Source organism: Lactuca sativa, chromosome 4 (genome assembly GCF_002870075.4).
Source record: "Lactuca sativa cultivar Salinas chromosome 4, Lsat_Salinas_v11, whole genome shotgun sequence".
Classification (NCBI taxonomy): Eukaryota; Viridiplantae; Streptophyta; class Magnoliopsida; order Asterales; family Asteraceae; genus Lactuca; species Lactuca sativa.
Genome location: NC_056626.2, coordinates 354,316,508 through 354,328,395, shown reverse-complemented (window position 1 = coordinate 354,328,395; position 11,888 = coordinate 354,316,508). Strand labels below are relative to the sequence as shown.

General features: G+C 40.8%; 1 protein-coding gene across 1 annotated transcript; it reads left to right on the top strand.

The window, feature by feature from the left end:
• Window positions 1–6,102: 6,102 nt before the first annotated feature.
• On the top strand, window positions 6,103–6,852 carry LOC111918398 (uncharacterized mitochondrial protein AtMg00810-like). The gene is made up of 2 exons (XM_052771235.1): window positions 6,103–6,520; window positions 6,686–6,852. The coding sequence occupies exons 1-2, from the start codon at window positions 6,103–6,105 to the stop codon at window positions 6,850–6,852; spliced, it is 585 nt and encodes a 194-aa protein (XP_052627195.1).
• The last annotated feature ends 5,036 nt before the right edge of the window (window positions 6,853–11,888 follow it).

Genomic DNA, 11,888 nt, shown 5'->3' with positions numbered 1-11,888 from the left:
TTTTCAAGGATAACCAGGCTTTCAGGAAACTTCACACAAACACTTTAAGTATGGTAGATACTTGTATCTTGTATTCTGAATCGATAACCAACTACAAACTTTTAAGGAAAATAAGGGTTTTTCCTGGGATAACAAACTGTTCATAACCAGATTGTATAACAAACGGATAACTAAACTTTACTTATAGGAAAATATGGAATTTTCTTGGATAACAACTTTTTCAGAAAACCAAAGGAGACTTGTTCATTTTCAGAAACAAACCGCTTATGAACTCACCAGCTTTATGCTGATATTTTCAAAACTGCTTGTATTCTCAGGTCAACATTAGACAGGTACCCCGCGACCTTTTGGAGAAGATGGAGCATATAGCAGTCTCGTCTTTACTTTTGTTCATTTTGGATGTATATATATCTATAATCATGTATAACTTTACTTTCAAACAAATGTAAATACTTCTATGTAATGTAATGGTTGTGTTTTCTACGCTTACTATATACATTGGTTGTGATACTTTACATGACGTCCTCTGCCCCGGAACGTTTTTGCCATCGGTTTCGGGGTGTGACAGTTCCTACTAGGATCCTGAAAAGACCTTCCGAACCTTTTGCTCATTCGGAATCTAAGGATGTGCTTTCTAGCTCACGTTAATGTCAATGTCAAAACCATCTGAAATACTTCATCTACACCTCAAAATGTTTCATCTGTCTTTATTGCAAAATTTGATGGCATAATTTTTAAACCAAGAATTTCAAAGAACAGTGTGTCATCAAACAAATCCACAAGTTCAAAAACCACTGTCTCAAAATCTTGTGTGGAAAATCAAAACATCTGTTAACAAAACAATTGTCTCTGAGATAACAAAAGTGTCAATTCTTCGGATACCAAAGTTCCGAAGAAGTCAGTTCCTAACCCACAAGTAGTTGAATATGACTACTGGATAGATGAAAATACATTAGCATTCTGTCTTTTTCCAAAGCACTCAAGAAATATCACTAAGAAACACGTAGTTGTTCCAAAGTTACAATCAAAGTCCAAAGTCCATGCATATGTCCCAAAGTCTAACTCGGAGCCTAAAAGCTCCATTGTTCACTAATTTTGCAGGCACTCTGTGCTTCGGAGCAAGAAACAATATGGTATATTGATAGTGCTTGCTCCATGCACATGACGGGGAAGAAGGATTTTCTATGTGATTTAAAGCGTTCTCCAAATGTTGGCTATGTGACGTATGGAAACAACTCCAATTCTCAGATTCGTGGTTATGGAACTCTCACCAATGGAAACTTCTCTATTTCACATGTTGCTTATGTAGCTGACTTGAAACATAATTTGATAAGTGTTTCTCAGCTCACTGACTCAAGCCGGCGTGTGGAATTTTGTAAAAAATATAGCTATGTGATGACTGAAGACCGAAAAGAATGTTTGATAAAGTCTCTTCGCAACAAAAACATGTACCCACTTGACATCAATATGATTATTGGCAAACCGCAACTCTGCCTTCTCTCCAAAGTTGTTCCTGACGTCAGCTGGTTATGGCACCGAAGGCTCGCACATCTGAGCTTTCAGTACATGAATGATCTTGTATCAGGTGTAATCGTAAGAGGTTTACCTCTTCTCAAGTTCGAAAATGATCATTTATGTGATGCATGTGAGTGTGGTAAGCAATCAAAGAAGGGTCATCCTGTCATCATCGAAAAATCCATTGGAACTTCGACACATTGATCTTTGTGGACCATCCACTGTAGAAAGTCTTCATCATAAGAAATACATTCTTGTGATTGTTGATGACTTTACAAGGTTCACCTGGGTCTTCTTCCTAAGGCTGAAATCCGGAACAGCCTCTAAGCTCATCAATTTTATCAAAGGAATAGAAGTTCTTATCAAACTCCCGGTCAGAAGAATCCGAAGTGATAATGGTTGGGAATTTGTTAACTCCACCATTGAGAAGTTTCTCACAGAAAAAGGAATCAATCACAACCTCTCAGCTCCTTACACTCCATAACAAAATGGTGTAGTTGAAAGACGTAATAGAACACTTGTTGAAGCTGCTCGATCAATGTTGAACTATGCAAACCTACCACTTTATCTTTGGGCTGAAGTTGTATCCACTGCTTGTTTCACTCAAAATCGAAGCATCATCAATCGACGTCTCAACATGACACAATACGAAGCAATGAATGGTCGAAAGCCCACAATCTCGTTCCTACATGTCTTTGGATGCAGATGCTTCATCAAAAACAACCGTGATCAGCTTACAAAGTTCCAACCTAAAGCTGATGAAGCTATCTTTCTTGGGTACTCTTCCAAATCCAAGGCTTACAGAGTTCTCAACTGAAGAACTCGTGTTCTAGAAGAAAGCTTTAATGTTACCTTTGATGACAACTTTGTTCGGAATTCTGGCCCATCTCACATCATAACTCACATCATGGAGTCTGATGCTCTGTGACATCCCCAAAATCACGGCCAGAAAAGACCGGTTTAATTTATGCTTTTAAAATAATTTCAGAGTAATCCTTTGATTAAAAGAGTTGCGGAATTCGTTCCCAAAACAAAATATGATAAAATAAGATTTACCAAAGCATTTCTTAAAGAAATGTATTTTTCATTATATTACAATACTCGGGATGTCATGTTCCGATAAACAGACCAAAAGCATAAACATTTCAATACAGACCTTACAACAGTTATTTACAACAACAGGTCTATAATCCAAAAATAACTTGACAAGTCATCCAACTTATGCTCTGGCGCCACTACCTGTAATACAAAGAAACTGAGTGGGTCAGGCTTGGGAGCCTGGTGAGCATATAGGGTTTTCAACCCACAATAAATAATTATATTTAATTCCACAACCAACAATAACCCAATTACCCATTCTCGTTATTCTCACTTTACATCCCTAAGACAACTAACATAAGGGACCTAGTCTAAGAATATTTCATCGGGGCGACAACACATGCTTCGGGGGTTCCTCAGCAATATAAGTCAAATAAGGCAACCATGAGGGGGATGGAGTACAGCGAATGAACACCCAAGTTCATTAACACCTATAGGTGGCGAGCCTGCTAGCGTTCCACAGGACTGTCTAGAAAAGTCTGTGGTCGTCATCTAAACTCCGCTAGATGACTAAATCAAAAACATCAAGACCTCTCATCTTTTTATCACAAGACAACTATCTACCTATGTTCTACCCAACATTTTAGTAGATAAAATATACATTTTTATACATAGTTTAAAATCTGTATAGTATGTTCATTCAAAATACATTCCAGATAAAAGATGAGACACATACACATAACACGTATTTCATAGAGAATAAATCATATCCATGAGATAGAAGAAAGTGAATATACATTCACACATATAACAACAAAATATACACATAACACGTATTTCGTATAATATACTTCATAATTATGAGTTAGAAGAAAGTAACTACACACTCACTTGATCAGAAGATGATCAGATAGCACTACGACTTGTAGAAGTAGTATTCTTCGGTAGATCTGGAAGATCTTCACAAAAACCGGACTCCTCGTGGGCAGAGCTTCGGCTCGGGAATTGCACTTCTCGGGATCTTCGGGGCTTCGAGACTTGCTTCAGGATATTTCTTGCACGTAAATCGAGGTAAAACGGGAGAGAGAGGAGAGAAAATAGCAACCCTAAACGGTTGGCCCTTCAAATATATTTATAGGGCAAATTTGGCCCTTGCCACGTCGTGGCATCCTTTTTCCACGTCGTGGGCTTGGTCGTCATTGCATACGTCATCGCAAGTTGCGTCTGGGGGACTCTCGGAGGTGTCAGAAGAGTTTCCACGTCGTGGCACTGCTTGCCACGTCATGGTCTCTGACACAGCTTTGGGGTTCGCGCCCCGAACTTCAGAAATTCATAACTTTCGCATACGAACTCCGTTTTTGACGTTCTTTATATCGACGCGAAGGTGAGATTATGCTCTAAAACTCTTGTTTAGACTCCATTGGCTAATTTTAATTGATTTTTAATATATTATAAGTATATTACTTGTATAGTATTTTTAGTAGGCCGGGACAATAAAACTCTATTCGAAATTCATAACTCCTTTCATCTGAACTCTGTTTTTGTCTGTCTTTTTATCGTTGGACTACTATTAATGAGATCTTCAATTCTCATTTAAAAATTTTTGGCTAAATATCACTCGATCTCCAATTCGAGTATTCGGGCTGCATACCGCTAAGTCGAAACTTCGAAAAATCATAACTTCCTCATACGAAGTCAGATTTGGGCGTTCTTTTCATGCACGCTCTCGGTTTAACTAACCCTATGACTTTCGTTTAGATCACTAAGGCTAGATATCGCTCTATCGTAAATTTCATATTTTACGTCATTCGGCGTCGTGCCGGTTCTGTCGCGAAACTTCGACAGGTCATAACTTCTTCGTTATAACTTGGATTTCGACATTCCTTATATCTCTGGAATCCTTGTTTCGACCACTAAAACTTTATGTAAAGATATCAGGCTTATCTCACACTTTAATTTTGACACTTATTTTTATCCTTTATTAATTATATCTTTATAATTAAGTAATAAGCACACAAATACACATAATTCACATAATACTCAAATATTTCATCATTAATACTTCAAAAAGAGTTACAAGGGTTAACCTAGACTATTACATCAACGAAAATGCATAGCCTGGAAACGCGGGCGTTACATGCTCCTCCGCCAGGATGTCCGAACCATCAAACTATTCTCAAAGTTGACTTTGAAACCCTCTTTGGTCCTTCCGAAACCTCTCTTGATTCCGAATCTCAATCAAAACCATCTCTGATTCAAATTCCTCCTTCGGAAGCCTCAATTTCTCACAACCTCTCAGGTCTACTTCCGATCCTGCCTCCATTTGATTCCGAACCGTTTCAACATTCACAGGTTGAGGGGGAGAACAATAATGCAAATCCCTCTCTTGAATCAAATGTGGATGGCTTCCAAGATGCAACTCCTGAATTCGATGACTCCAATCCAATCAACATTGATGACAACGAAAAATTCTTTGAGTTCCCTTTCGATGATGATGTTAATCTCTCTGGTTCAGAAGTTCAGGGGGAGCATCATCCTCAAGTTCAAATCATTCAGGGGGAGCAACTCAATCCTATTGTCGATATTGGTTCGACCACTGCTCAAGAACTTCCTAAATTGCACGTTTGGACCAAGGATCATCCTCCAAGCCAAGTGATTGGAAATCTCAATGCTGGTGTACAAACTCGCTCTGCTTCAAGTATCCAAAACGAATATGATTTCTCAGCCTTCATTTCTATGATCGAACCCAAATCCATTAAGGAAGCATTGGAGCATGCTGACTGGATTATAGCCATGCAAGAAGAACTGGCTGAATTTGCCTGAAACCAAGTATGGACTCTTGTTCCTCCTCCCCCAAACCACCCTATTGTCGGCATAAGATGGGTATTTCGCAACAAGCTTGATGATGTTGGAGTCATAATCCGAAATAAAGCAAGATTGGTAGCCAAAAGCTTTACCCAGATTGAAGGACTAGATTATGATGAGACCTTTTCTCCGGTTGCACGGCTTGAAGCTATTAGAATTTACCTTTCCTATGTTGCTCACAAAAGATTCAAAGTTTACCAAATGGATGTAAAAAGCGCTTTCCTCAATGGTGAACTTGAAACTGAAGTATATCTTCAACAGTCTCCCGGTTTTATCAATCTCTCATTTCCGAACTATTGCTACAAGCTCTGAAAGGTTGTCTATGGCCTCAAGCAAGCTCCTTGCGCATGGTACGAGACCCTCACTGAATTTCTCAAGAGCTCTGGCTTTCAAAGAGGAATTCTAGATCCAACTCTATTCAGAAGATCAAATGGAAGACATCTCATGCTGGTTCAAATTTATGTGGACAACATTATTTTTGGGTCTACGGACTCATCCATGGTTGAAGACCTTGCTAACTTAATGATCAAATGATTCCAGATGAGCATGAACAAAGAACTAAGCTTCTTTCTAGGCCTTCAAGTCAAACAAACTAACAAAGGCATTTTCATTCACCAAGAGAAGTACATTTCTGAGCTTCTCAAGAAATACTCTATGGACACCTGTGCCTCAGCCAAGGTACCTATGGGCTTCAGTCACAAAATCTTTGCTGACCCTTCAGGTGTTTCTGTAGATGAAAAGAAGTATCGTGGAATGATTGGATCCTTACTTTATCTCACTGCAAGTCAATCGGACATTATGTTCTCAACATGCTTATGTGCCAGATTTCAAGTCAATCCGAAAATGTCTAATCTTTTGGCTGTGAAACAAATATTCAGATATCTCAAAGGAACAAAGAATCTCGGAATCTGGTATCCAGCGAATGAAAGTTTCCTTCTGCAAGCCTACTCGGATTCAAAATACGGTGTTCTTCAACTCAATAGGAAAAGCACATCAGGAGGATGTCAATTCCTAGGTGGTCGCCTAGTCAGCTGGTCATCCAAGAAACAAAATTGCATTGCTCTCTCCATAACTGAAGCCGAATACATTGCTGCTGCCAACTGTACTTCTCAAGTTCTTTGGATGAAATCTCAACTCTTGGATTATGGTTACCGATTTGAACGCATCCCCATCTACTGTGACACTCAAAATGCCATTGCAATCTCTCACAATCCAATTCAGCACTCCATGATGAAGCACATTGACATCCGGTACCATTTTATTAAAGATCATGTTCTAAATGGCAATATCGAACTTATTTTTGTTCCATCTGACGATCAAATTGCTGATGTATTTACTAAGGCATCAGACGAAACCAAATTTAATGGTTTTATGAACAAAAAGGGTCTGATGATGCCTGATCCACAATTCTTTCAGGAAACATGTTCTCTTTGATAGAAGTATTCAAAAGAAAAATATGTTCTGAACTCAATTTTTTTTTGGAACTCTGACTACACAGGATCATTTTACTTGTCTTTATTACTAATTATCCCTTGAGTTTTTAAGATGTACAGTTCATTCCCTTCATCGCAACTATCAAGATCGACCATCATCCAGATCACCATTTCGGAACTCACTCAATAAAGGAATTCCGGAATTTCAAATTTGCTCCGGAATTTTAAAACATGCTCCGAAATTTCAAATTTGCTCCGGATTTTCAAAACCTGCTACGGGTTTTCAAAATTTGCTCCAGATTTTCAAAACTTGCTCCGGAACCACAAACTTGCTCCAGAACATTTCTCACTCCGGGACTGCCTCAAAAGAATAAATTCAGAACTTGCCCTTGCACCTATCGGATCATAGCCATCCCTGATTCACTCATCCGGAATACCAAAGGGTTTTATGATGAACCGTCAGCAACGACTACTTTTAGGAATTCTTATCCTTTTCACCTTGATCCCCGAGCCATGACTGTACTATTCTTAAAAGCAAACATCGTATCGTCGGTTGCTATTCTTATTCTCCACTTCGAACCACTCAACCTTTTACCTTCCTATCACCTGAACCCCCAAAAAGGCATTAACACATTTAATGCGATCCGTTTACCCTCGGATCCTCATCATTACCTTTTTCAACCCGACCCATCTTCCCTTACCTATAAATACCCTTTCAAACCCCCTCTTTACCTCTTTACGCTCTCTCAACTGCAAATCTCCAAAAACCCTCACTGTTCTTCATGTTCATCAAGCATTCATCACTCTTCAACAATGGAGTCTTCACAAAACCCAACTCAAACTACTTCCACTCCCAGGAAATCAATCGCAAGGAAGAAGTCATCAAAAGGATCTAAGGGTTCATCCTCTTCTGCAGATCAAGAACCCTTCCTAAGAGATACAACCCAACTGTTCTCCCTAAACCCGTTAGACTATGATGAATCGATCAGGGTAATGATCGAGTACATTGCTAATCACCCCATCTCCATCACACTTACCAAAATCCCTGATCCACCACTACCACTTCATCATCTCCATTGTGCATTCACAAGTATCAAATATGAAGATGGAGTTCTGGAAACCACCATCATTGGATATCACACCATTCCTATCTACAAATCGACCTTTCTTAAGGCGATGGGTGTCAAACCTAATCCCAAAGGTGTCAAAATAGTTGAATCGACGACTAAAGAGTTCCAGACGTTTCTAAGATACATTGGCTACACACAAGACTATAGGGAAAAAGACATCAAGAAAAGTGTTGTTTATGGGCTCTGGACTGCTCTTATGCATCTCATTATTCATGGGTTATCTAGCAAGCACGGAGGAACTGAAACCTTGAGCAAGGACTGGCTAAACGTCCTCTTTAGCATCTACTCCGGACGTGATAACGTCGTTGATCTTCCTGAAGTGTTATGGCAAGACTTTTGCAAGTTTGCCATTAAGAGAAAACCAAACGAAATTTCGAGCCCTTGATTTTGGGCCCTGACGATTGAACAAATCTTCAAGGAACTCAATGTCCCCATTCCGGTGAACACCATTCCTCTAGAGGTATGTATTTCTTTCAAACTCGTTAAGGTTTACAGAATGTCAGACCAATCTTCCTTTGGTCCAGTCAGACGACTTCCGGACCACATGTTGGCCATCATCCCTTCTGAATCTCCTTACTTGAAACAACATTTAGAGACTTTGGTTGTGTTCAACCCAACACAACCTGCCCTTGTCTCTGTTGAACCCACTTCGGAAGAGGCCAACCCAGACATGTCCGGACCTAAACTCAAAAAATCAGCCAAGAGAAAGGCATCTCCCAAAAATCCCAAAACCAAAAAGAAAACCAAAGTCAGTGCCCCCTCTCAACAGGAGGGCATCCATGACATTCAGGCTGATTTTGGCCATCCGCACACCCCTCCTGCCCACTCATTTGAGGTACCCCTCAATGTTTCAACATCACAAGCACACACTCATGGGGAGTCTCCACATAATCCACCCTCACCCTCCCAAAAGGGTGATGTCGGTGTTGAACAAAGTTCCTTGCTGCCCCCTGGAACACACTCACGTGTCAAATTTGATATTCCCATAATCTCTTCTACACACACACACACTCCAAAACCGTTGTTCCGGACCCCAACATCCGGAAAGAGGAGTAGTCTCTCCAACTTCCGATGCCTCAACCGGTCTGATACCCAGAAGGATTAAAGGACGATCTGGGGTTAATGATCCTGATTGGGAAGACTATGTTAACAGGGCAACATCACGGCGTCCATACCTCTCTAGAGCTCAAGTGGAATCAACTCTCATTTCCATGAGAAATAGGGCCATTCAAAGCAGCTTGCCCTATACTTCTCCCACCGACGCAGAAGCGGATGTTGAGCTTACTTCCAAGCAACCACCTATCACCACTCATCAAAGTGCATTCCACATTGATTCGGAAGAAGAAATCTATGAAGAAGTATTGCTGGACGACGAATTCAGACACATTCTAGAATTCACCTTCAAAGCCTCTTCTTACTTCCAATCCAAGTCATCCGGTTCTACGTCTGCATATGAGTTCGGATCCTCATCCTCCACCACTCCGGATGACAACTCTCCCTCAAAACATCAGGAAGACAATGCAACCACCAAAACAGGTCCTTCAACTCATCCTCATTCTCACAAGTCTTCTCTGCAACATTCCGAATCTGATTTGGAATCCTCTGCGGGTGACTATGTTGATCCTTTTGCTCTCCTGGAGATCTGTACTACTGTCTCTGACACTATGGAAAAAGTGTCATCAGTTGAAAACTCAATCACTCAACTGAACAACAAACTGGATCAACAAGTCTCCGGACTCGATGCAAAACTTGATGCTATTCTCCAATCTCTCTCCAAATCCTCCAGACCATCCGTTGCAGAAAGAGAAGCTCAGTTGGATCAATTAATCTCTCTCCGCCTAAAGCACACTGTTGAGAAACTTGATTCCAAATATGATGCTCTTGTCGACAACTACCTCAACACCATCACCTCCATGCTCAAAGTCCATGATAACTTGGTGACTGCTACCAACGAACTAATCAAGCAGACTCACATTTGCCATGAGAAGCAAATTCAAAGAATGGAGAAAGAGATTAAGCAAAAGGATGAAATGAACATGGTTATTCAACAAGTCCTCATCAAACTTCTTCGCTCAACTTGGAACATCGTTGATGTTCCGAACCAGAAACTTGATGAGATGATTTCTATCCTCAGCACCACCTTCAAGCACATTTCTGAGCAAACTCCCACTGCTGAAGCCTATGATACTCTGTCTCCTCAACTTACTACAGGTCTTCAGAAGGTCTTCTCAAAGTTTGATGATCTCAAGGACTCTTTGTTTCTTGCATCGGTCCGTAGGTTTACCGATGCAAGAGGGGGAGAAGGACCTAGTCAATCATGGAAACCTCCTACTCAGTTCTCTCTCGAAGATGAAGAAGAGTCAGACGACAAAGAAGATCTCCTTCAAAAAGTGCCAAAGAGGAAGCAAATGAATATGAAAGTGAATATGTCCCTGATGACGCTCCTAAGAGCATCCTCGCTCTTCAAGCTCCCAATTTGTCCATTCCGAAGGTCATTTCTGAAGAACAAAAGAGGATATGGCCCGCAGTCTCTTAGCCATCCTCTCTTCCGGAAGTTTTTGAGCAAGTTGTCAAAATGGCTAAGGCCAAATCTCTTCTAACCGCCCAAGCTTTCCGGGCTACTCCTTCAGTACAACCTCCTATTCTGGAACCCAAAATTGCTCCAATTGATTGGTGCTCTCCACTCCAGACCCCTGATGATATTCCGGAAGAACCACTCCTAAATCTTACTCCGGAATTTACAATTGATGAGAATATGAAGATGGTCATCTCTTCTGTTCACAAAGACAAAGGCAAGAAACCAATGACAACTGAACAACCAGCCTTGCATTCCAGACCTCATCTCAAACACAAATAGGGATGGTCTCAGCAGGAAATAAATCAAACCCTTGAAGAAAGCATCCGGACCCAGGCTCTGAAAGATAATCCTGACCCATTGCGTAGGATGTCTCCTCTTTGCCGTCAAGGCATCCTCCAAGATCACGAAATCATTCCAGTCATGTCCTATGACATTCCCACAAGTGACCCTTAGCAATTGGATATTCCTCTCTCTCCCTACAACAAATATTACACCAAGTTTGCTCCGCTCCATCCCACAGATCCTCCGGAAGTAATCATCCGAACAGACAGAGAAAGACTTGATAGGTTCTACTCTAAGAATGCATTCCCTTTCAAGGACGTATGGTAAAAGAAGAGGATCACTCAGGTCTCGGACTTCAGAAGAAAAATCCTGGTAAAGTTTGAACTGAATTGTCCATTGTTCCCGTTTCACATTCTCCGGAACAGACCTATTCCTCGGACACTTACCGATGCAGATTTTCCCTCCATGAATCCAAACGATATTCTTACCCCGGCCGCATACTTCAGAGAAAATCAAAGGGATGACCTTAGTATGGGAGCCTATCATGCTGCACTAAGCTTCTTGAAAGATTATGTTCCAGAGTTCAGTCGAAGAGACTATGTACTTGCTCACCTCTATGGAACAGAGCAATTTGTTCCTAAAATCAATTTCATCCTTCCGGAAGCTGAACTCCTTGATGATGGTCCCATTGAAGAGCCTGTTCTAGGGTTTGTCTACATTACAAGAAAAACAAACAAGAAGGACTGCTTCCGAGTCCTAGACAAACACCTGATCCCTACCAAAGCTCTGAAAAAGTTTATTTCGCGTGCATCCAAGTCTGATGCTCCGGGACACATTAAGGCAAAGTTTGTGAGTCAGTTGGCATGGTGCGTTGAAGTCCGAGAATGGCTGTTTCGAGCCGATACCTTCATCAAGGAAGAAATGAACTAAATTGATGGATTGCTAAGTTCACTTAAGGGGAGATTGTTGGAACCTAAAAGTGAACCTCTAGTAATCCTTGATACTCATTCCGAAGTGTGTGTGGTTCCGAAGAGATAGGTGCTCCAA

Excerpts from the sequence above, each read along its gene's own strand:
- LOC111918398 (XM_052771235.1), top strand. The coding sequence starts at position 6,103 with ATGGGCTTCAGTCACAAAATCTTTGCTGACCCTTCAGGTGTTTCTGTA. Across the intron at positions 6,521-6,685 it reads ATACATTGCTGCTGCCAACT|ATCATGTTCTAAATGGCAAT; the intron begins GTACTTCTCAAG and ends ATTTTATTAAAG.